The 27768-nt window shown below is 37.5% G+C and overlaps 1 protein-coding gene across 1 annotated transcript; it reads left to right on the top strand.

The window, feature by feature from the left end:
* On the top strand, window positions 1-27768 carry LOC115620869 (pituitary homeobox homolog Ptx1). Its single transcript, XM_030514342.1, is given in 4 exon segments — window positions 1-979; window positions 14782-14925; window positions 15789-16042; window positions 26690-27768. Coding segments are annotated over 4 exon segments (1938 nt in total). The 5' UTR covers window positions 1-441; the 3' UTR covers window positions 27692-27768.

A 27768-nucleotide genomic window follows, 5' to 3' on the forward strand; every position in this document is an offset into this window, starting at 1 on the left:
TTATCTGAAAGAAAGGGTATTTGTAGAATGCATTCCACTTTTAAATTAAATCTGATTTACGACTCATATTTTTCTCAGTGCATAAACGCAAATTTGTGTTGAAATATTGTTTTGCCATTCTATGTGCTAATTAACAATTCTTCGCATATTTTTGTTTTTTTTTTCCTGCAGCGTCGCGCAGCTTTCTCGGTTGTCGCGATCGCCCAGAACAGCCACATCTTGGATTTGCTTTCACCACAGTTGGAAGATACCGGCCTCAAGACGACGACATTCTTGCAACACTTTAAGGACGTCGTCACGACGAAGTTCACCGGCAGAGATCATCACCTGCCGCCACTGCATCCGGCGCATCCAGCGCACCAGCAGTCCGCACTGCACCACCATCAGCCGCACCAGGCTGTAGCCCAGAGCTTTTCCACCATTTTTCCAACATATCTAGGGATGGATCGCACCGCCGCTGGCGGTTGCGGTGCGGCAGGCGGTGGTCTGGGTGTTGTGACCAGTTCGGCTACTGCGCTCGGACCCAGCGGTATTGGCGGCGGTGGTGGCGGAATTGGTGTGGGCGGTGGTGCCTTGAACGGCCTGGAAGCCATGTCAGCCGAATCCACGGGTCTGTGTCTACAAGATCTGGTCAGTGCAGGCACGGCTAATGGCGCAGGATCGGCTGGCTCGGCAGAGAGCGCCACCACCACAAGCACAGCGCTGAGCAGCGGGAGCACTGGCAGCTCCACAGTCAACGGTGGTGGCAGCAGCGCATCCGGCGCCGAACATCTGCACAGTCATCACAGTCTGCACGATTCCAGCTCCTCGGTCAGTATTTCACCCGCCATCTCGAGTCTGATGCCCATCAGCAGTCTCAGCCATTTGCACCACACGGCTGCCTCCGGTCAGGACTTGGTTGGTGGCTATCCGCAGCATCCGCATCATGCGGTGGTGCCACCACACACACCCAAGCACGAGCCGCTCGAGAAACTCAGAAGTAAGTACCGAATAGAGTTGATTAGAAATGAACGTATCAGTAATATATAGTTCTAAGTATTACTTATGTTGAGAGATCTGCAAGTATCGCTTATAAAATCGGTTGATAAGATCTTTCCTAGGTTGGACAAATATTATTGATAAGAAAATTCAAAAAGTGATATCTCTGGACAACAAAAAATGTGCAACCATTTCGTACTTTGATGAAAGATTGCAAAAATATGCCACTTGTTCTGCTTTCTTAAAGCAAGCCTTTGCACAGAATAGGTTTGAAATGCATTTTTTAATTTTACTGCTGATTCAACCATAACTTTTTAAACTTTAGTAGCTTTAGAGATGAGAACATAAATAAAGTTATAGACAGATTAAAAGTACATATAAAGAAGTTTAAATATTAGTGAAATGTGCTCATACCATGTGGAGGGATTAAAAAATTGCCAATTTCTTTTTGTTCAACTCACGCAATGGCCATATTTTTAAGACCAATTATTTTAATTGAATAACAGAGAAGTGAGCAAAGTCTATTCCAAATTTAGTCTAATAATTTAATTGCTATTAAATTTAACAAAATCGACAGATTTTCCCAAAATCACTCAACTATCAAATGTTTTTCCTTCATTTGATGATAAACTTAGGCAAATTCAAACAATTTCTAAAACGAAAAGAGATCGGCTTAAGTCTCTTAAAGGCATATAAAGATTAACCAAAAGTTTGAGAGCATTCAATGTTCGCCTAAAGAAAATATTATTCATGCTCTTGAATGATTATGCTCCAAATTTATATTAATTTGTCTCTTGCTTACCAGAGCCCCAGCGTTTTTCCGACTGATGTATCTTTACAAATTTCCGAGTAATTAATGCGGCCATTATTCACGTGCCAATGCGTTGTGGCTATGTCGCCCAAAATGCTCAGCAGCATATGCGACGTATACTTGATATACACACTATATATTTATGAATATTGGATTGTTGCAGTTGAAGCGTGCGCCGCAGCTCCACTCCACTCCACTCCAGTCATCAACAAGTGTCCATATTCACATTGTCAAAGCTATTTTCGCATCTATTATTCAGAAACTACGAAACCCAAACACGAAACGAAACTTCCACAAACTGTCATCAGCAGCTGTCGGCATTTCAATATTCATTCGTTACAGTTTTTCAGCAGCAATCTTTTACGCTCCCATTGCATACACATAAATATTTACATCCATGTTGTTGCCCAAAAAAAAAAAGAGCAAGAACAACAACAACAACGAGAAATTTATTCATCATTCATATGACACTCGTAAATTTCTAAACAATATGCCAAAAATTTCCGCGCATGATGTCCGACACTTGTCGTTCTGGCCCCTCAGCTTCTTTTTGCTCGCCTCATGCATATTCATAATAATCATTGTGTAATCATTAACGCATAATCTTCATAAGAGCGTAACATAGTGGTTGGGGAAGCAACAAAACGAAAAAAATATATACAACAACAACAACTAAACAAATTTCACTTTTGTTGCGCATGTCACGGCTAATTGAACACCCTTCTGGCGTAGTGCCGAAGGCGAAGAGCTAGAGATGCGGATGACGGCAGCCACGAAGGGTCGTTCCAACTCATCCTGCTGCTGCCTCTTTCCGTTGAAATTTGATATTTGGATTGTAGTCAAGTGTTTGTTGTGTTCCGTTTAGGCTAATTGTTCTGGGAGTTTGACGCTGTTGCCAAGGGCTGACCTTATCGGAAGGTGAATGTAATTCTAAAAGGCATACAAATGTCACTTCTGTTAATAGAGACTGGATGCAACTGATATTTATGAATACGAAAACAACTTATGACACTTAAGATTATAGAGCTATGGAGCTATCTTAAATCGAGCAGATTGCAAACAAATTATTTACTTTTTGCAATTGTAATGTTGTATGGAAATTTCTAAGTACTTGCACGATTTAAGTCTTTAGCTCTGTTTAATAAGTGTTCAAAGTCAATATTTAATTTTATACTTGCATATACATACAAATAAGATTAAAGTCTGAGGATAACAAGAAAACTTGTAGTTTTTAAATAATAAATTAATAATCAATTTTTGACAGACTCTGTGATATGGGCAAACATTTGTAATGTAAAAAATATAGCTTTTCGTAAAAATATTGTTTGTTTCAAGAAATCACTAAAAAACAAAGATGTGGTTACAATTTGTATAGGTTTTATTAATTGGTCAAGTAATTGAAAGGAAGAAAATAGGCGAGGATGCCAGAAAGGACTTTCTTTTGAAACCTGGCCATGAAATTTAAATTCTAATTAAATCAATTCAAATGAGTAAAAGCACGAAATCCGTTCAAAGATTTTTCCATAAAATCAAACAACAATTATATAAATATACAAACATTGCCGTAATATATTGCATTAGAAACAATTAGATAAGTCCCAGCAATCCGTGTTCGTTTGATTAAAAACTTTAAGGTGGGATTGTATTATATTTATATTAATGTCTCAACGTCCGCTATGAAAACCATTTAGCTTCTTTTGAAGTTTTCCAGTCGATCTTCTGTTGTTTAATGAGTTTGTTTCTGTATGTCAGTTATGTCAGGATGGTTAATAATAAGCTTAAAATTAATAAAAAATTCTTGCTAAGTTTATTTTTTTTATATATAAACAAATGTTTAAAGTCTTTAAAAAAGCTTGCTTCGCTAGCTGTCTGCTGCCAAATACTTCCACTTATTTCTTAGCTCAGCTTGCCCTTGGCACACACACACACACACGCACTAATACACATACACAACATTTCGCACTCACACTCATTTGTCTGCGTTTAGGGCCAGAGATTTGTTAGCTATGGCTGACACCTGGCCGGGTTAACAGCCGCATAAACTTTGAACTGCCGGCAAGCAGCCAGCATCGACCAGAGCAGACGACTAAGGAGGGTTGTGGCTCAGCTGCCTGGATGCCGGAGCGCATTATTTGCGTGCCAAAACAATTTAACACAAAAATTGTGCGCATTTAAAATATGCACAAGTGCAGTTATCCCTGACATACACAAACACACACACACACCTACATACTTGTATACCCGTATGTACAGACAGTTGCAGACTCTGCCAGACAGGGGCAACGTTTACATTTGTTGAATGTTGGCGTTGCAGGTGCGGCCACTGGCAGGACAAACATGTTGCTAACAAATTTCACTCTGTTCTGCTATTGTTGTCATCGTTATTGTTTACGCTCTTGTTTAAATAATGGCCACGCAACGTGCTCAATGCTGGGCAAATTCGAAAGCCCCGGCAAAGCCCGCACTGTTGCACATTGCAATTGGATTTTCAATTATTGGCAATTTAATGGTCAACCCCCCACACACACACACAACAACAACAGGCAGCACCTTCGGCCATTTTACCGGCCATTTGTTTGTGTTATGAACAATTTAAGTTGTATTTATTTGAAAATATTTATTGTATATATACAATTTATATATATATATATATATATATATATATATATATATATAGTATTTGTATTCTTTTATATGCTCGCATTGCAGTTTTGTTTTTATGTGCCCATCGCTGTCTGCCTAGCAACTTTAGTTTTCGGTTCTTGTCTTTTTATTTTTGGCTACTTTTTATGGCTTTCGTGCGTGTTTTTATTTCGATTTTTGCGCTCAAAGGATTTCAAGTTCACGTGCCTTTCACAAACACACATACACACACACAGCCTCTCAAACTCCACACTAATTTTCAGTTGCTGTCATTTGATTTTTTTTGTCTTTTCTCTTTATTATCATGCATTTTATATCTACATACATATATAAACGTGTGTGTTTGTGCAGCATGTAAAACAATAAAAAGTTAATACCTTTAATACCGTGCAACTCTTTAATGTCGTCTGCCCAGGCGACGCCGACAACCATATTTAATAGCCCTATGTGTGTGTGTGTAAGTGTGTGTGTGAGCTGTTTTTGAATTATGTTGTCAGCAGCTGCCAGCGACAGTTTTTATGCCAGCTGACAATTTTTAGTAAATTTTTGCCAAAATATATTTTTACAGCAATTTATAATTTTAGCTTGGCATGCAGTTTAAACTAAAGCTGCATCGCCATCTCTAAAGCAATGACTTATTGTATTAAGGGATTTAAACAAGTTTTCTAAAAACAACGCACATACTCGTAGTAGAAACATTTAAGAAGATACTAAGCAAACTCTAAAATTCAATCATTAGAAAATATTAGAAATATTTACAGCCATATCCAGTCTGGCTCGTGAGCATTTTCTATTCCTCTTGAGTCTAGACACAATCAATTACGATTTATTTCACATTTCAGTTATTTTGTTAAGCAAACTGCTAATTACTAATCAAATACTACTACTACTACTAAGTACTACTACTACTACGACTATGAATGGATAATTCAGCCCTGAAGGGGGTGAAATATGGTATTGAAGAAATGCAAATACATTGTGAAATAGAGAATATTTAATTTCATCGAATTGTTTAATTGCTTACTCTTGATGGGAAAACCAAATAATAATAATACTGAAATATGAATGAAAACCTTAACTAACTCAAATAACTAAGCACTCATTTCTTACTGCTTTAGCATTTCAATAAATCAATATCAAATTAATCAATAAAATCGGTTAAGCTAAAGATGTGGACGCTGCTTATTCTTATCTTGGTATTTAATTTGTGAAGAACTCACATACTACATGTATATATACATTATATATTATATTATATTAATATAATAAGACGAAGAGCCTTTGCAGAAGGATAGTTTGAAGATAGTTGTTTGAATGAGGCGTGTGCACAATAGTTATAGAGCTAGCTTTCCATAGCTAGCTACCATAAATAGTTACCATATCATATAACTAGCTACCACAACTAGCTACCACAACTAGCTACCATAACCAGCTACTACAAATTACTAACTTCCGTCGGTACGAGTTTCTCGTAACTTTTTTAGTTACCAACAGCTAGCGTACGTGTTAGCTAATATTTAACAATCTAGCAAGTTACTTCCTTGACTACCAGTAGCTACTTAATTCCACTAACTAAATAGATAACTAGCTAGGACTTCGTTCAGACATGCAAAGGATTTGCACACAAATTCATGCACTTTTACAAATAATCTTATACACTACATGGATTTGTATTGGCGATAATTATATTTGAATAGTTATAGTTATTGGTTTTGATTGAAATAATTGGACAAACTCTTCTAGCTATTGTTTTCTTACCTGGCCATAATTTAAATCATATCTGGCACCACAAAACGATTTTTCTTGATTTAAGATATTCTTTCCTGTTTAAGACTTATTCCTGTACTGTTCCGTATTTATTTTATATGAAATATTTATCTTATGTATGTACTCTCATATATTGTGTTCAGCGATCATTTTTTGCAATAAAGCATGCCTTTCTCTCTCTCCCTCTCTCTTAAATTTAAGCATAGGATAACCAAAATATTTTCTCGCCAAAATTACTATTTAGAAGCGATAAAACAAATTCAGGCAACCGACCTTGTCTGGTCTGTTCCAATTTCAAAAGAGACACAGAAATTAGACGCTTATCGCTGGCCGTTTAAGAGATTCAAGTATTTGCACAATGCATAAGAAATACCCGAAACTAAAACAACAACATTAGAAATGTAAAATTTTTAAATGTGTGCCGCGACTCTCCGAAACTAAATTTGTAACCGAATACGAATCAGAATCAGAGCAGTTTACACACACATTTTTTCCTCTTTGTTTTTGTTTGTTGGGCAAATAATATGCTATAAACAACTTTTGGTTGTTGTCCTTTGCTGTTATTTGTTTAGCTACGCGTTGCTGCCTCAATTGCTAATACATAGTACATAGATATGGTGCTCAGATGCAGATACAGATCCAGATACAGATACACATGTACGAGCACATACCTACATACTCGTACTATAATGGTAGTTGGGCCTATTTGTTTATGGCAATGTGTTTGCTCGCTTGTTGCTTTGCCCATGGATGCTTGCTTGGGTCTTTGATAAAATTATGAAATTGCCGTGCTTGTGGCTTTAAAGAGTCTTCTTCTTTTATTTTCCACTAAAAATCTGTTATCTTGAATGTGTGTCTGCTGATATGTCCACTGTTTGTTGTGTGTTTTTGTGTTTTTTATTTGCTTAGTTGGCACAAAGTGTTAATGGCACGTGCAGGGTGCAATATCCAGAGAGTTGATTGTAAACGCATTGCCTGGCTATTTATGCTTATTGAAACCCATATACATGCCTATACAGAAAATCTCGGAGCAAGTTGCGGGCCGGAAAATGGGCTCAAGTGTTTTACGCGTCGCTAGACATGGTCGCTGTCTCCCCAATGGTTGTGGCACACATACATACTCGTACACATGAGACACCAAATGAGGCACAGAGTGCCTAGCAAAGCGAAGCTACTTCCGCCCTAAGGACCCTGCTAGCTACTTTAAATTCAACGTGTAGCTTGGCACGTTCTTCGTCATCATTTTGAATACAAACAACAAACATATACACGTATACATGTATATATGTGTATACATTATCGATTTTTTGTTTCATTTCCTTAAAGAGAATTGCTTAAATTGCTTTAATTTCCCGCCCATCAACTTGCCAATCAAAGAGTGTCGCTTATAGTAAATCTCTGGAAAATTGCACACATATGTCACATCTGTTTGGAAAACTCAATTCGAAGTCAAGCGCAATTGCAAGAACTGCAAGCAAACAAAGCACAGCAAACACCCCATAAATTGCCATCCAAGTGACCAGCCAGCCAGCTAACCAGCTAGCTGGCTATCCATGATGATAATCACCACCGACATAGCCACAAAACACAATCATAGTCCGAATCACAATCACAGTTGTTCCCCCCGTAACCGGTTAACGCCCACTTTTTGCTGCCTGCTTATGCTTGAGCAACGACTACGGCGACGACGACGACGACGACGAAGAGCCACAAAGGCCCATATATCAATCTAGCCATATCGTTGAGACATGGCCAACTCTGCTGTCTCGAGTTCAGGCGCCGCAGCAGCCGCACTGATTTCGTTTATATAAATTATAATGTCATTATGGCCAACCAGTACCGCCAACGCCACTCGTTTCTCCAACTACGAGTACGACCGTTAGTTTGCAATTACGCCAAGCTGCAGAACTTTTAGACCTGCTACACTGAAAGGAAAACTTCACATTTTTAAACAAATTATTTTATTCAGAGTGGTAGAAAAAATCTTTAACAAAAAAAATATTAATACTTGCAGTTAGGAAATCATTTTGATTTAAGAAAACTTTATCAATAATCTGATATTAAATAAGATCGTTCTAATCTATGAAGAACACATGGCAAAAGAGACCAGGTAAAGATAAAGCTCTTGAAAGAGTATATTAACAATTCCCAATTCTAAAAAATTATCAAATGTTGTTTCAGAAAATACTAGCTGTAAAAAATTGAAAAGTATATTGGAGAAGACCTGCTGCTACTTTTCAATAGGTTTAAAACCCCGATTTTCCATTAATGAAAAGTGAAAAGAAGGAAATTTCTTTACAATAAATGTAAATGCTCGTCTTACGTGCCATGTGCAACGAGCCAACATAAAAACTAATCATTTGATCCGGTTGTTGTACTTACAAGTATTTGCCACAAATTTTTTGCAAGTGCATTTCTACTTTCTGCTCAACTTGAGGCAGCTGGCCAAGAGTGTCAGCCAATGCGGCACTCTGCGTCTCACTTTCTCATTATCCATATCGTGCAATTTCGTAAAAATGTCGCATTAGAGATTATCTTTGAAAACAAACTTGCACGCTGGACACAAGCAGCCGAGCAAACCCGCATTGCTTTTTGGCGCAGTATGGTGGGCGGGGAATCCGTGTGGGGGTTGATGAGGTCGAGGTCTGGCTCTGGGTCTGGCAAATGGGGAAATGACCCAATGGCATCAACTCGAGCAAAAATTTGAGCTGACAGTCGAGAAAATTACTGAAAAAGGCATTGCAGCGGAAAACTAAAACACAAGCAAAACGAAAACCAACACCAAAACCAAGAGGAAGTCGTACCTCCCTGCCTGTCTATTCTCGTTTATATATATGGATATATGTACATACAAGTATATACAATTATGTAAGTGTGTGGGTATTGCTATGTTTTTGGGGCTGCTCCTTATCTGCGGCTATGTTGGGCCAACTAATGAGCTTGCCGGGTTTGCTGACAACGACAACGACGTCGTAGTCGTAGTTGTAGTCGTAGTCGTAGACCCGACCCAGTCCCATGCTTAAATGCAATTGAAGTTGGGTCTGGCGAGGGTTGTAACCAAGGCAGTGGCAAATGGGGCGACTTCCTTGGCATGGGGCATGTCAATGTTATTGCAGTGATTTTTATGTGTATGTGAGCCAGAGGGTTCTTTTTTCTAACTTGGCAAAGGCGCAGCAGCCAGCTCATTATATTGCCATAACATATGTGGGTGTGTGTAGCTGATCGTCCTGCTACGAGTATCCCAGACCAAGTTCCGGTTCCCACACACACACACATTTTGCCATTGTCACTGTCTATGCCGGGGTCTGGCACTGACTAAAGCAACTATAAAGGATTAACTTTGTAGATTGTTGTGATAAGTTTTGCAGCATGTTTCTGGGCAGCTCAAATTAACTTTTTGTTGTGTAGTTTGCTTAATTTTTATTTGCGCCCAGGCGCACTGGACACTGCCCATGAACAATAAAATAAAACTAATTTATATGTGGATTGAAGAATCCAATACAAAGAGAGCTGCTGAATTATAATGCAAGGCGCGCCGGAAAATAAAGATTGAACAGCACATTAAAACCACTTTGCTAAGCCACGCAAAAAAGGCAAAACTACCAATTGAATGAATTGAAAGCTATTATAATAAAAATAATTGTTTTGTTGGTAATGAAAAGGTTTTTCATTTGAATATCTAAGGTAATTATTTTTATTTATTTATTTTTTATTTACATTTATTTACTCTCTATTTATAATTTGTTGTTATTTATTTGATTCGATAAAATGTGGAAGAAATATCACAAAGGAATAGCTATAAATTCAAATATAAAATATTGAAGAGACTTTTCATGACCAGCGTTTCAGTCGAAATCAAAAAAAAAATTATAAGGGCACAAATAATATTGCTGAAGCATTGCAAAGTCCGTGAATGTGTCAAACAGGAAGCTGATTGAACGAAAAAGTCAACTCTGAATTAATCGAATGATAAGCCAAACCTGCTCAATGGGCTGGCTATAAGGATAGCACTATCAATCCCAGGTCAGATATTTTTGCAGCATATGGCCCAAAAACCTGACGCACATTAACACTTTTTTCCATTTTCATTTCCCCTTGGCCAGCAAATGTAGCGTGAAATTAGAAAATATATATTTTCAGCAACCGCACACGAGCATTTAACCCTTTTATATCCCAGAGTGGTTTAATTTGAAGAACAATAAAAGCAACTAACTTGTCAAAATACGGCAGCAAACAGAATCCGAATAGGAAACGGCATCAGCATCAGAATCAGGCACAGAATCATCTGTGGGGCACGACAGGAAGGTGGACGATAGATATATGAAAACCTTATTTATACCTTTTGCCAATTTTTGTTTGCTGGATGGGGAGGGGGAGGGAATGGGAACGGGAACAGGAAGAGGCTAACGCCCTAACTGTCAGACTGTCTGTGTATCCCTGTGTGAGCATCCTAATTCAACTGTCACATTAATCGTTTGTTTTTGGTCAACAAAATGCTACAAGTAAACGTTCGAATCTCTCCTCTTTTTGCTGTCTTTGTTGTTGCTTCGTTGTGTCAAAGGACGCGCACTCGGGGCGTACGTTTGTCCCAATGCGATCCTTTGTTTGTTTTGCTGCTGCATGAGGCTTGACAGGGTCCTGCCTGCCAGCCTGGCTGCCTGCTTGCCTTTCGCTTTGGTAATTTATTGCTCAGCACTTTTTTTTTCTGACGACGGCGACGGCTGCTCGCCGCGTCGTGTGTCAAAGTTTTTGTGGAAATGTGGAAAATGTTTATGAATGAATGCGACAAATGGGAAAATGTGTGTGCGTGTGTGTGTGTATCTATGTATTTGCGTGGTGGCATATAAAAATCAAAATCATTGCTCTAGCAAAAAAAAATTTATATATTTAATATTTGTACAGTTTCATTTGTGGTCGTCATTCAGGGAATGATTAATAGTTGACCGTTTTTGGGCCGCCCCTCGTTTACTTTTGACTTTTGTTTAGCCAGTCTTGTTTACTTAAACGCCTCTGTAAAAATGGCCGCTGCCAACGTCCAACGGTCAACAGACAACGGCCGAGCTCTTAGCTCCGGTAATGCCAAACCAAAAGCGCACTGACACTTGTTGTCAAATGATTTGACAAGTCAAGCGACAGCAGCAATTGGACGGCAAGAGAAACAGCAATAGCAACAGAAACGTTAACACCCACGCCCACCACTTGGCTCAGCTATTGGCACTTGCCACTCAGAAACCTTGAAAAAATCACGAAATATTGTAAAGCAGTTGGGAAAACACATGTGACAGCAACTGCGGCGACAAATGTCAACAGCAGCAACAACAATTGACAGACGACAAGAATTTTCGACCTGCCAAGATGTGGGACCATCAGCAGCAAATTAGTCGAAATAAAAAGAAAATAGAAATTGTGTTAAAAATATTTAAACAAATAAAAATCGTTGTGCTACGTGCTTTTCTTTGAGTTTGATTTTTTTTTAGAGCGTGTCGCACTACGCTCGAATGGGAAAATATTTTTACTAGCCCGACCTATTTAGCATGTTATAGCAGGCACAGTGGTCGCCCCTATGTGAAGGTAGTGCTTAAAAATGATTGTAATTGTGAGTGGAGAAATGGTTTATGAAATACAAAATAAGAAATTATTATCAAGAAAATGAGATTTAACACAAAAGATATATTTAGTTTTCCTTTCAAAGATTTAAAATTGGTTTCCAAATTATATTTCTTATAATAGGTCGATTTGAAAGAAATGAAGGTAGAGAATGATTTATTATGCCTAGAAACTAGGAGAGTTTATATTCCAAGATTGGCCAATGCAGGTTCAACTGTTTTTAAAATCCAGATGGAAAGACAAACGAAAGGACCGACACCGACATGTCTAGATTAATTTTTATCTTAATGTTTATTAGAATAAAATACAATTGTCACTCATATTTTCTCAACTAATGTTTTAAATAATAAAAATTTCACAATTAAAACTACCTAAACGCTTTTTTTATCTACATATATGTATATATATATTGTATCGTTTCTTATCAAAGAAGTTCAATATATTTAATAATTAGCATGATGCCTGTTAAGTTTATATTACTTTTAGAAAGAAACCAGAAATGTTTTAGGTAAGGGCCGCGTTTAAAGTATAGACTCTTCTGCTTCGTTTAACTCTTCAATTTTGAGTTTGAATTGGATTTGGCGATCACTGTACATAGGTGGACTGTTCGTGTCGTTCATTTTTAAGAATGGGAGCAACATTTGTAGCTATTAAAAATCACTTTGGTATGTGAGGTAAATCAATAAAAATGTTCCCCCAGAAAAAAATTTTGGATACTTATTGGGCAATAATTATGCGTTGCAGCACATGAACGTGACGTCAGCGGCATAAATTAACCCACACACACGCACCCTCACACTCTTATTGAGTGAGGGAGGCACTTGAAGGTCTCGTATTCTCGCTGCACATCTTCCAATTAATGACACCCAAGGATGCAGCGCACAGCGCGACTGCAACTAAAATTCACAGCATTTACTAATTGTTTCCAAAATGTCGCTGCGGGTGTTGGTGTTGGTATTGGTGATGGTGCTGCGCCACTTCTGGTGACGCGCACTTTAAAAACCACATAAAAGCGACAACATGTGAAAATCACATAAATTATGTCCGAGGTGTAGGAAGTAGGGTACCGAAAATAAGATTTAGTAGTTACAGGGGCAGGAAGCCACACACAAAAGGCCATATGGGCACACACCTTCTCTAACCAATAATCAATTTGCCTGCCCATAAATCTAACAAATGGCTATGGAAAAATTCAAATGACTAACTAATTAATATAAAATTAGGCATGACTAACTAGCGCAATTAGTATACAAGTATATGACAAACAACTCAAATGAGGCATTGAGTCATTTGATTTTGGAAATTTTAAAGCAACAAAGTCTTTGAAGCTATTTTCAGACTCAGATAGAACAGCATATAAACAAATAGCAACCAATGAGTAGGTGACAACAACTTAATGAGATGGGGGATCCACAATATAGGCTAGCTACCTTTTATACCAGTATAGTAAGTAAAATATTCAAAGCACATTAAGCATCATCATTAAGGTAATAAAATTGTGAGCAAACTATGCCGCATAGATCTTAAAATATTAAGTGCTGCAATAATTATATTAATAAAAAATAAATAGTTGTCATAAAAAGACACTTATGTCGCCAAGCAGAATAAAGATCAAGTATTTAAGCCCGAGTGGCTTTCAAATGTTATAAAAAAGAAACATTTTTAAAATTTGTGAGCACTAATTGCCATATAAAACTTATTTTATATTTTTATTGCATTATACAAATATCACCCAACAGCAACAAACATTTATTCCTGAGTGAACAAGTTGTAGACAAGTTTCTAGTATGCTGCAAGATGAATATTAAAACAAACCCCTCCTCTTCGTAATGTTCACACAACTCCTAATTTTCTTAAATATATTGATGTCTTATATATAGTGATTGTACGGAAAGTACAGTTTATGGATAACTTAATGTTATGTTTTAAAACTGCTTTTTATTCTAGGTCAATCTAATATAATCTAAGAAAATATAGTTGCTAGCAAAACCACAACGAACATAAGTTCAAACACATTTACTTTACATATTTACTTTACATATTAAAGAAGTTTCGTGGTTAGTTTCAATTGAAGGGTATATTTCAAATGAATTCGCAATCCTAAACACTGTTTACAAATATAAAATCAGTTCTCATCATTAAAATTTGAGTGTATGTATAAATACATAAATAATAATAATAATAATTCTGTCCTCCAATAATTAAAATAAATATTTCATTTAAAGACAAACTTATTCTCAACACCAATCTTTTTAATGAAAATAGGCACTTCAAATTTGTGTTTAAAAAGTTGTAAAACAAAACAAAAGCTGTGATCCACTTCGTTGGAAGTTATATCAGAGACAATTTATTAATAACAATATTCTTAACTGAACTGCTACATCTACATTGAAGCTGAATTGGTTAATCAATTTATTAAATACAAGTTGTATCAAATGATTTAATTTTATTGTTATGCAAATTATCTTTTAAAAAAATATATTTTGGCCCATTACCGCTGACTCGCTTAAGAGAATAATGCAAATTACTTTAATCACGAACTCCTTTCCGCATTTTTTTTATGGTTGATCGCAAAGTTTTCATTAATTTGTTTGCAAGGAGGCGGCTCCATTAAAACAATTACCAAGGTCTGTCTGTGTATCAGCAGTTGCTCCTTTCCTACCACTACAGAGCCTTTGCACTTGTACCCTTAATCGACTTAACCAAAAGCCCATTTACAAAACTGGCCCCTAGCTGGCTGGCAACGATGCGTCGTCGAGCAATGGCCCATAAATCCTTTTATGAGGCTATTTTATGGCATTTTAAGTAGACGCACTCGTGCGGCTAACAGCTACCTTTGCACACACACACACACACACATACGAGTATAAGTATAGCGTCTATATAGTAAAGCCATTTATTTTTGCATACAACTTTTGTTAAAACATAAATTTTTTGTATATATTTGTTGCCACTTGCTGGCTTATTCTTTTCAGTTTGGGCCGAAACCGGTGATTTTCGTGATAGTCATAGCTCCATGACCGCCGTAGCAAATAGTTTGGATAGCACACATTTGAATAACTTTCAGACATCGTCAAGCACATCGACGTTAACGAATCGGAGTCGTGAACGCAAAGATGGTGAGTAACCAAACAAAATTATATACAAGTAGTAACAAATACAACAAATACTACAATATTATGAATAGAAATATTAGTGCGTAGGTTCTAAGGTACGAACGAGTATGTGGCTGACGGTTTATCATAACCGAAAATATTACTGATAAGGAAAACGTGATTTATAACAATTTTCCGAAGGCACGGTCAGCCGTTAGCTTTAGTTTTCCTTTGTCGGCAAAAGTTGTGCACAAACGCTTTCGTTTAGTTTCCGATTAGAATGCTTTGATTTGCGACGTGACGACAACATCGCGGTTGTCGTCGTCGTAGTCGTCGTCGTTGGAGCAGGGAACAACCAAAAATAATACTTATATTTCATATGCCAAACGATTTGGTTTTTGTTTGGTTAACGGGCAAAAAGTCAAAGGAACGCCGCCATGATCGATGACATGACCGAGCAAGCGTTAACGGGTTGTAAATCTGATAGACCAGTCGAAAATAAAATTGGGCTACCGTTTACAAGCGGCGCACGTTTGAAGTTTTTGTGGAGCTGTCTGTGTCACTTGAAGGTTGCACGCCAATTAGTAACGCTAATGAGAGCTGGAGAATTGAGGAAGGAAGGCGCCATGGTTGGGTCTGTCAACAGTAATGATGACAACAAAAATAATAACTACAATTGCGAAATTACAGACTACTCGTATGTTCTTGGACAGTTACAGTAGCTGGCGGTTTCTAGTAGGGAGCTAGCCGGGAGGCTTATCAAATGTAAACCAGATAACTATAGACAAACGCAGACGTGCCACAAAACAAAACAAAACAACACCAACAATAACTGCCTTACAAACACATTACATGTCTCCTCTATTCGTACTCTCATTAAATTGCAGGTAATCGCAGCGTCAATGAGACCACAATCAAAACAGAAAACATATCAAACTCCGGCCACGACGAGCCGATGACAACCAGCGCCGATGAGCCCAAGAACGATAAGAAGAACAAACGCCAGAGGCGTCAGCGCACCCACTTCACATCCCAGCAGTTGCAGGAGTTGGAGCACACCTTCAGTCGCAATCGCTATCCCGACATGTCGACCCGCGAAGAAATCGCCATGTGGACAAATCTAACGGAGGCCAGAGTCAGGGTAAGTCGCTGAATCTATCTGCCATATTAATATCTTTAAGTCTTGGAATATTTTGAAAGGTTCTTTTAAGAATATGTTATAAATGAATTCTATATTTGCAAACTGTTTGGGATTGTGTTCGAGTTCTGTTTGTTACAAAGAAAGAAGGAAAGAAAGATGGGATTATTTGAAAATAATCTTCTCATTCGAACTAACATTGTTTGAAGAGTTCCTTTAATAACAAGTTATTATATTTGTTCTTAGAACAATTCGAGCTAACATTGTTTGAAGAGTTCCTTTAATAACAAGTTCTTATATTTGTTCTTAGAACAATTTGTGCTTTTTATTGTTTCCCAAATCTTTTAACAAGAATTACTGGTTAATATTTCTGAATGGAATTCGTACAATATGGTTTCTGATTTTGATCTTACAACTCGTTAGCATTTATAGAAATTTATATACACATTTGTTGTACTTTTTGACTTGGTATCTTTATTTTTATAATCAAATTTATTTCATTTTATTTGACAAACAGTGATAATTTAAATACATTTTTAATTTATTTTATGTCGATGAAATCAGCATTGAACTTTAATCTGAAAATGATCGTTAATCTTTTGCACAAAAGTATTTCATCTTCCAAAAACTTTAACACTTCTCAAGAATGCCATGCATTGCAAGTAATCCTTAAACAGAGAGAATAATGCATCGTTATATACTATAGTATGCTTACTTTGTTTTCCAATACATTCCGTTGGTTGGGGATTGGGTGGATTTTAAATGGGCCCGGTTTGCTTTGTCTGTAAATGCGACCGCATAATTTGTTATTAATTGGAAGGCAACCGCAAATGGCAAACAGTCAGCGCCATCGTTGGCATTGGCAATTATTCAGCAATTACTGCGAGGCTCCCAGCCAAAATTATATTACGCGACAACCACAGCGACACACACGCACACACATACACACATAGGATGTATGTATGTATTCTACATGGATGGGCGAGAGCGGCGACCGCAAACATTGCCGTCGGTAATCGCAACCACAGCACGCAGCAAAAGCAATAACAGCAACAGCAACAGCAACAACAACAATTATCCGTATATACAAATGCAGCGCCAACTCGTAAATATGTTCGTTCGCTATTCTGGCTTTTTTTTAGCAGAGCGCCCAATGGTATTTGAAATTCGCGCGGCTTAAGTGGCAAACACGCCACCATCGCCAATTCCAGCGCCATTTTGTTGCTGCAGTTGCGGTTGCAACTCTGTAAATTTATTGTGTGACCCCCCAACGCCAACAGCAATAGCAACAACAGCAACAACAACAACAGCAACCAGGGCTTAGCTCTCTTCACTGCAGTGGACGACGCAGCTTCGCTCTGCGTGTAAAGTTGCCATAAATTCCGTTAGCCGCCATTTGCGCCCTTTAACAAAAGTTTGGACACTGCGGCAATCGCCGCTAAATTTTGACGCCGCCGTTGGCATATTGTAGCGGTTTTTATGGCTTTTCAGAGACACGTACACACGTTCTACAGCATCAGCTCATGCTCAGGCTCAGGCTCTTGCTCATGCTCATGCTCGAGGCTCGGGCTCAAGTCGGGCTGTAAATGTTGGCACTACAATGTGTTAAGCGTGCGTGAAGAGTGGAGAGAGACGTTGTCATTAGAAGAGAATAACTTCGACGTTGTTGTGCTTTATTTTTTGCAATTGAAATTATATCTAAAATGATATTCATCTCAAGAAAATATTATATACTTGTAGTATACTTTTACTTAAGAAACTGCCCATTTTTAAGACCAACATTCTGTGGAAATGCGCTAAAAAGTTGCATAATACCAAAAATATATAGTTTTTTCAACTGCACTCTAAGCTATAAAAAAACCCTACAGGAGCACAAGACTTTGATATATTCCGCTTCCACAATCAAGCAGAATATTGCACATAATCTGATGATGTTTAAAATAGGAAAATTGCTAGAATTTCGAATATCTATTGTCATAGCAAATATAATCTTGAAGAATTTCGACTGAAAATTGAAGTCTAGTAGACCTACTTTTGTACCCACAAAATATTTCTAATTTGCTTACATTTTCTGGGTAATTTATTTCACATTTTCATTGCAATTCAATATAATTATCGACTTAAACTTATTACCTCAATAATGTAGTTCTGAATAATTAACAACAAAATATAGTCATGTTTCTAAGATATATTTCTACCATAATATATGATGGGCTTAAACAAGTTGGCTAAAAAAATGCAAGCCCTTTTTTAACAAAATAATACAGAATAATACCAGATATTTTCTTATTATAATTCAGTTATATATCCTCCAATATTATTTCAAAAGTGCAATAAGAATCGAATTTTAAAAGTTGACTAAGTGATTTTAAAGATCAAGTAAAAATATACTTCCCAACAAAAGGGAATTGCTAAATTATGAACAAATGTTAGTTTATGGCATTTAGCATAAAAAATATGCAGCTTTTAATAGAGGTTAATTGAAAGCATTTACAGAATGCACAAATCAAATAGAATATCAGTTTTTCCAATTTGCGGAAGAAATTAAGCACATTTTTTCGCATCGAGTTTTTCTTGCCACGTGTAAGAAAATCCCATAGATACTTGTATGAGCACGTTGAGCAAACAAATGAAAAGAAAACCCAGAATGTGGCTTGCAGCAGTGTGGCATCAAGCAATCGGCTTGTCTTGCCAATCGGCATTGCGCAATATTTGGATAATATCGGTTACTGATACTGCCTAAGCTATTGACAAGCGATCTACTTGTATGCACGCAGAATGCACGACAATAACGACTGCCATCTGCATTGGAGATATGGTAGAGCAGGCCTCATATAGTGTATGTTTAGATATTGTATCTTTACCTACAACTCAAGCACCGCATAACAGTTGTAATTGTTTGTAAACGATAGTTGGTAAACAATTCAAGTTGTAAGTGGCGCCAAGCGGTAAATATGCGTGCCGCATACTCGTTATGCCATGATATCTATTTGTAGTGACTGTCAGTCGTCTGTCAGATTGTCAAGAAGTCGCTGCTGAGCTCACAAAACAGTAGCATAGAGAGCATTAAAAAAAAAAAAAGAATGAGAAAGGAAAGATAGGCGCATAGGCATATTTTTATATTGCCGATGATCGATGACTCGGTTGCCTGAGGATGACTTGACTTGATCAGCATTTGGCTCTGGGGCGTTAATTGAACAGCCGGCAAAAGGGGCTAAGGGGCATTAGGCACTTAGCATTTAGTTTATCAATCAAATTGCAAATGCTGTTGCCCCTATCCGGACGCGCGCTCTTTTTGTCATAAAAATGCAATTAGTTGGCAAATAAAAAACATCTGCCAGCCGAAGTTTCCACACAGTGTGCTGACAAATTTACACGTCGCGCATATTTCATGGTTTTTCTATGCAAATTTCCTCAGCAGCGCATATGCCAAGAAATTTACACTTGACACTGAAAGTTTTCCTATCACGAAATTAGCTGCGCCACTCATTGCCACAGTTGAGGGGGAAAGGGGGTAGCCAGTGGTTGGCGAGGCTGGCGAGGATGCGAAATTATGTCAATCTAAACATGTGTTGCGCGTAGAGAGCCAGAAAATGCATAAAATATTGATACAGTTTGTTTTATGGTCCATTATATGATGATGATGATGACAAAAGGCTCGCCATCCTTCCCCCTTCGGGCACATTGACTTCTATCCCGCTTCTCGTCCTTTTTTGTGCGGTAAATGTTGTAATAATGCCCATACCCCCCGCACACTAAAATGCAAAACAATGCCAGGCAATTTGTCAGCATATACTATATTCGTATACGAGTATATACGTATATGTGTATAAAGTCGAGGGTTGTTCAATGAATTAGAAACCGCACGAGAATTAATGATCATGAGATCGCGTCCCAGACACTGCAAGGGGTGGCAGTCAAACAGACAGACGGACAGAGAGACTGACAGATAGATGACTGGAGAAGGGAAACATTTGACTGCAATAATAGCGGGGCAATAAAATTTATCAAATGTATACAAAAGGATTACCATGTAGAATTCTATACTGGCTCATATATATAAATCTGGGTGGGTTTAAAATTGTCAAAAACAAAAAGAACACAGCCAGAGTCGGAGGCAGGAAGCGAATTGTCTGTGCAAACAAGCTGACTGCCATGGGGGAGCGAAAAGTTGTTGCTCGGTAGCTATAGCTCTGGCCATGATAGCTACTAATCTTTGGATTTACATGCACTGGCAATTATAGCAATATGTTCGCCTTTCTTGTTGCTCTTCTAAAAAGTTTAAATCAATTAGAAGCCAACAAAAGCGACATAAAAGCATTTGTTCCCTTTTCGTTTTTCTGTTTTTTTTTTCGCACCATTCCCCACAAATGGAGTGACTGGCAGTATATAAAACTGCCATTGGGGGTTTGTTAGATCGAAGCACATATTTGTTTTGTTTTTTTTTTATTATTATTATTGTGTTCTTTTTATTAGCCGTGCCAGCACAGCACAGCCACAACGTCAGGTGTTTTCAATGGCCTGGAAACAGAAATAGGCAACATGTGGCATAAAAAAGCCATTGCGACTGGTCGACGATGCGATACTAAAAGAATAGTCCCATAAAGGAGCCACAAAATGGGCAGTTAAGGCACTGCAAGTACTGCCAGTAGACAAATATATGCACACAGTTATATATAAGAATTATCGGTATGATTAAATAACTTTAAAGAAACGTAGACAGTTAGTACATAGTTCTTTCTCTTCTAAGCTGTTACCTGATAATTCTTTCTCTTCTAAGCTATATCCTAACTTGATATCTGGATATGAGGAATCTGATTAACTGTTAAACGTTATTTCCATAGGTCTTCTACGGGCTTAGTTATGTATCTTCAATCTTAGCTGCTTGTGATAGAGCTAGATATGTATTCATTAAATATGCAAATGAAATATAAAAAACATAAACAAAGACTTCGATGGTTCTCATTGAAATATTGAACTAATGTCAGTAGATTACGATATAGAACTATGTAGCATGCAGGAATTAAAAGCCTTAAGAATATTTAAAAAGCTCTGAGTCAAATTAATTAGATAAACTGAAATATAGAGGCATGCATCCCATTTTATAAAATTTATAAAAGAAGAAAGAAGAAAGAAAGATAGAAAAATATTAAGAAAGAAGAGGTCTTTTCTATTAAGTACATTAGCTGCTTTATAATTCATGGGAAACCCCTTCCTCTCACAGCTGCTAATACTAAGCAATAGGAAGGGTTAGACGAATGATGCATATGCTCCAAAATCCATCATCATGCGGCACTTGTCAGTAAAATTATTTTCCAATTTTAGTCAAAGGAAATATACATATACTTATTTATAATATTATTACTCTATATTCATGGCATACAAATATTCTAGCTTAGTGAGAACTTATGAGCAGGTATGGCCGACCCCACACTGTACTTCTATATTTGATTTACTGTGAATAGAGCATTTTAATTTTTCTACAAATACGAAAAATTACAACTCTACCCAAAAAATCAACTTCATAGACGTAGCTCAATATACCCCGGTTCTATACTCATAACACTAGTTTTAAATTAAAAAAAAAAATAGCAATCTGAGACACTCGATAAAAACTACAGAGAATGTTAGGGGACGATATATTGAAGAAAACGTGTTGTTCAAATATCTTTTCTTACGAAGAACCAATATGAACCAAATACTTATTAGTTAACGGTATATATATTTACTTTAAAACTTCTTCTGCAAAGTTGAGTAAATTCAGCTTTGGAGTTGTCGATAGTATTAGCGAAATTATGTAGCGGAGGAAAGGAAGAATAAATAATCTATAAAATAAAATAAACTGTGGATATATCAATATAGTTTAGTATTTTATTTAACCAAATAAATTAGAATCAATGAAATTGATGTATCCCTGTCCTATTTAATAATTTATCCGAAAAAAACTATAAAATATCTACAACGGCATTTTGTATTATAAGTATATGTACTATGACTGACCTGAAAGACAAAAACAATATTAGCCACTAACCAGCAAAATAGTTTACCCAAAGAAAATGCTATGAGCAGCAATTTTTCAAAATTATTCAATATTCCATGTTACTCTTAGTTACAGCAGAAAGATGACGTAGCAGCATATGAATCACAACCCTGCTAGTAGTTAGTTAAAGAGAAGAGGAAAAAACCAGTCTAGCACATAAAAAACGTATTTAACTGCAATTTGCAGTCATCAATCAAAATGGCAATTCATGAACGCTCGTCACCTTCGTGCAAGGCAAAGAACAAAGACCCTAGCTCTCAAACTTTTGCCACATGCTCACATTCAGCTCGGCCATACATACAAGTACATACAAATATGTATGGATGTATATATATTTTTTTTTTTAGCAATTTTACCTGATGAAGCGTTGCAGTCAATCTGTGGACCAGCATAAAGCAAGGAAGGAGTGCCATTGCTGCTTTCATCAAAACCAATTAGGATTTTCTGCTTGAGCCAGCAAGAGGCAGGCAGGCAGCCAGCCAGCCAGCCAGACAGCAGTTTTGTCCTTCAGTGTTTGTTGAGTGGAAAATTGCGTTGGTTTTTCCATTTTCAGTTTAATCATTTTTTCTTGTTGCTGCCCTTCCCAAGCCATACTCGTTGTTCTTTTTTTTGCCAACGACATCAATTTGCCATCGAAACGAACGTTGCTATTCCTATTCCACTATACGAGTATATTTTTTCTTCAACAACTTGCTAAATGATACGTGAAAATGACAGTTGACGAGATCGATGACGTTAGTTTTGCATCAGCATCGGATGATGATGATGATGATGCTGTTAATACTAAAACCGACGATGATGATGACGATGATGACAACGCGGCGTCTGATGCTGGTTGAACGATGTACCTTGACAAATTGGCACATGGCTGTTGGATATTGAAATTTGGCAAGATTTGATTTATGCGCCAAGTTTTCGCAATTCCCACGCTTACAAACTTTAACAACTCAATTACCCGCCGCCTGCACTTTCCACACTTCGATAGGCGTAACAACTAACCAAGAGTCAATTTATCCACGACCTTCGGCGACACGCGTTCCTCATGCGATTTCAATTAACTGCGCAACTAATTAGATTGAAGCAATTTTCAGCCAAATAAATGCGAATTAAATTGTCACTTTCCACTTGTTAGTGCAATGCTGCCTGCTCACATTTTTTCCCACCAAAAACAAACAAACCAGCCCACTGTCGCCTGTCTATTTCCAGCAACTAAACTTGCTGTTTGTGTGATTTTTTGCATACATGCCACGCGTGGCCTCCTTTAGTTACGCATCGTGTCACGAGGCATGCAAACAATAAATTTCAACCCCACAATTGTGCGCTGATTTAAGTACAATGTTGGAATACTGAGAACCCGAACAGGGATTACAACGTTGCGGCAACAAGCAATGCCGAGCCATGTCGTATCGTGTGCGTGAAATGCCAAAATTAACTGGTCTAATTACCTGAACAGCAGACCAAAAGGAGCAAAGGACATCAGCATTTCATGGGAAAGTCTGTTCTTCCATATACAATTAGCTGTAGAATTCGGTTTGTGCCAAATTAATTCGAAAGACGACTTGTGGATCAGCTTCTATGTAACGATTCGCTTCTAAATTTGGAAAAAAAAAACAAACAAAAATTGCCCTGCACTTGTTTTTTTTTTGTAAGATGCCTAATCAATACGAAGAATGTAGATCTGCTTACAAAAAATCATAAAATGTAACAATTAATTGAAACCATTTACGAGTATTGGCTTTACCGATGGACCGCCTTGGCTCTACCATACAGACCAAGTGTTCAAACCATGCGTCGATATATATATGCCTATAGTCACTTCAATTTTCTAAAACTGCATACGAGTTACAACTGTTCTGTAAATATAATTGTTAAGCTTTTTAGGCAAGATAAGAAGCTAAACAAGATCGAGATAAATACAAATTTCTAACTAGACAAAACAATCGCTTTATGAAGTTACAATGTAAAATAATAAAACACTCGATCTTTTGCAACTCAATATGCAATGTCAACCGACGTGGGAAATTAGAATAGTTCTGATTACTAATTTATTTATTTTTATTTATTTATTTTATTTATTTTATTTATTTTATTTATTTTATTTATTTTATTTATTTTATTTATTTATGTCAACAAACATTGACTGTCGACGTAGTACATAAAAATTATAAAAAGCATCTTATAAGCTAGAAAAGCCTAAGAAGGAGAAATCTAATCAAATTACAATAATATCTAATTAACGCCTCCGACCCGGTGGGGGAATATTATTTGCCCTTCGGCTAGCTATTCTTTAATTATTGAATCTTCAATATCAAATTGGTTGCTACTTTTCTATCATCATCGTTTATAGGTTTTGAATTTAAACAGATTCTAAATAATGCTACATGTTTAATGATTATAATAAATAACATTAAGGAAAAATCAACTTTTCCCTTAGACATCTTCTAAAGTTTGTTTTATGCGTGCACGCTCTGACTTGAGATCAGCCATTGTAAGAGCAATTCACTTAAAGACAACGGCTGTTTTAAAGCTGGCTGGCAGAAGCAATTTTCTAAATAAGCAAAACCCCGAATGTTAAAATAATAAAGCACTGCCGAGCGCACAGAAGAAAGCCAAAAACGACAGCCGCAACAAAACGAGAGAAGGAAGAAGAAAAAAACTCATCAAAATGCTGGCAACGTCTGCGCAGCGCGACGCTTTTGTCATTTGTGTCTGTTTGTGTGCCTGTTGTGTGGGTGTGCGCTCGCTTGTCTCTTTGTATGTGTGGGTGTGGGTGTATGTATGTGATTGTGTGCACTGCGCAAACTTCAGTAATAAATTACAAAGTTGCCATTTTGTTTTTTATCTGCTTGGCGAGCACGCCACGTTTTCTTTTCTGTTCGCTCCGTTTCGTTTCGTTTCGTTTGGTTTGCTCTTTCGTTTTGCTTTTGCTTTGTGCACTTTTTGTTTGCAAAATAATTTTGATTTATTTTTTGGCGCCGTTGTCGTCTCTCTCTCGTTTTTTATTTATTTTATTTATTTTTTTTTAGTATTCTGCTTGCCTTCTCTCCATACACTTTGCTTAGCTTTTATGTGCCACCATTTGCCTTTGCCTTTGCTGCATACTTTTGGGGGTGGCTTGCGAGTTTATTTATATAAAGCTCTCCATTAAAAAGAAGCAGCAACAGTAACAGTAATAGCAACGGCAACAACAACAACAACAACCGCAACAACAACATCGACAGTATTTATGTGTATTTGTATTTATAATTACTGCACATGCGTATTACAATGCGCCCCTTTCGCAGTTATTGTCTTCATTTTTGTGGGGCTTTGTGCAAGATTGTGGGTGTATGTGTGTGTGTGCGTGTGTATGTGTGAGTGTGCATGTGTTTGGGGAAGGTATTATATGCTAAGAGTGGCAGACATTATACATAAATTTTCAACTTGGCGGCAATATAATAAATTATGCGTCCTTCCGACTGCTCTCGTTAAGCTACAAAGTATGGCTGGCAAGTTTTTCGAGTTGCTAAAATTAAAAGAAAAACAATAAAATGTAAGTTTTGGTTTTATAATTCTTATTTCGCTAATAATCATAACTAAATATGAATCAGAAAATGCCAGCTATAGTCTGCTATGCAGAATACATTGTCGGATAGACATTGTTACTCGTATATAAGTATGTATGTACATGCACAATAATTTATTTTTACAGTTAACATAATTAATTTATTTCAAGTATGAATTTAAGCTGCAGAAACATCCTGCTCGTGATGGTAAAGATAGTTGAAATTCTTTTATTTTATGAATAGAATGGCAGAATTTCTTAAAGGAATGTAGTTTTTTAACAAATTTGTGAAGATTCGGGCTCACTATTAAGGTAATTTTTAAAGCAGTGACTACATTAAAAGGAAAAAGCCATTAAATAGCTAGACCTGATAGATTGGGACATTTTTTTTTTTACAAATTGTTAACAAAGTTCTTTTAATTTGACGCTAAGTCGTTAAGTAATGCCTATTCATGAAATATAAAACATTCAAGTCAACATCAACTAACCGTCAAGTAGTGCCTAGATCAGTACTGTCACCTAAACCTCTAAACCTCTAACAATTTCAATATTACCCATTAGTTCTGTATGTAGGATGTGGAAAATAAAACGGTATCAGCAGACTAATACTGACTTTCAACTAATCTACTACTCTTTTTGAAATAAGTGAGTTAAAGATATAATAAGAGTAGTTTTCGACAAAGCTAAGGAGAATCGAGTTGAAACTTTCAAAACTATTTTTTAACTCGAATGTAAGCAGTTTTAAAATACAAACTCAAGCAAATTTGTATTTGAAAATCCAGATGAAGAATATTAATAGGGAATGCAGTCAGCTATTGTTTTTTATTTTATTTTATTTTTTTTTGTATACACGTTTTTTTTTATAACATAATTAAAGTTCTCTTTATTTTTCTATGCTGATAAAGGTCTTAAACCAGCAGGGCAGTGCAGTACAGCTATTTCTGTTATTTTCTGTTATGTTACTGTTTAGTGCTAGTTTTAAGTCTAAATTTGTAATGGATGTTTTATATTTTCATCCATTTATTTCCATCACATTTTTATGCAACTCTTTGTCTCTGTTTTGTAGGTGTGGTTCAAGAATCGTCGTGCCAAGTGGCGTAAGCGTGAGCGGAATGCGATGAATGCCGCCGTGGCTGCCGCTGATTTCAAATCAGGGTTTGGGACACAATTCATGCAGCCTTTTGCCGATGATTCGCTATACACTTCATATCCGTATAACAACTGGACCAAGGTTCCATCACCGCTGGGCACCAAACCCTTTCCATGGCCCGTGAATCCGCTTGGGTCGATGGTCACAAGCAATCATCATCAGAACTCGGTGAATTGTTTCAATACTGGGGCGAGTGGTGTGTCGGTGAGCATGAATAATTCGATGCTGCCTGGTACGATGGGCTCTACGTTGACCAATACAAATGTTGGTGCTGCGCCCTGCCCGTACACGACACCCGCTAATCCGTATATGTATCGTGCTGCTGCGGAACCCTGCATGACCTCGTCCATGTCTTCGAGCATTGCCACGTTGCGTTTGAAGGCCAAACAGCACACCACCGGTTTCACGACCCCCTATTCGGCACACTCGCCCGTCTCACGATCCAACTCCGCTGGCCTCTCCGCCTGTCAATACACGGGCGTGACCGACGTTGTCTGAGAAAACGCTCTCGGTGCTCTGCTCAATCAGCATCAGCACCACTTGCAGCATTTCTCCAGCACCGGCGGCGGCGGCGGTGGTCAGCATTTGGGAAATAATGGACTGCAGCAACACTTGGTCAACAGCAACAACAACAGCCTGTTGCATGGCAACAACAACAACCATTTGCTCTTGGACCACAGCGATTTGGGTCTGAGTGGCGGCGGCTCTGGTGTTGGGGGTGGTGGCGGTGCTGATGACGGCGGTGGCACTGCGACCAACATTGATGACAACAACAAATCACCGCTCAGCCAACGACATGGCGACTTGAGCGCCAACGGTCTAATGGTGGGCGCTGGTGGCGCTGGAGGAGGTGGGGGTGGAGGTGTCTCAAATGGCAACGACAATGGCGAAGATGTGGACGAGGATGTTATCGATTGAGCATACAAGTATATACAAACAAATTTTTAAATAAATATATTTAACATTTAGGCGTTCGCATACAAACAGACCCTAAA

Source organism: Scaptodrosophila lebanonensis, unplaced genomic scaffold (assembly GCF_003285725.1).
Source record: "Scaptodrosophila lebanonensis strain 11010-0011.00,11010-0021.00 unplaced genomic scaffold, SlebRS2 tig00000024-arrow-pilon, whole genome shotgun sequence".
Classification (NCBI taxonomy): Eukaryota; Metazoa; Arthropoda; class Insecta; order Diptera; family Drosophilidae; genus Scaptodrosophila; species Scaptodrosophila lebanonensis.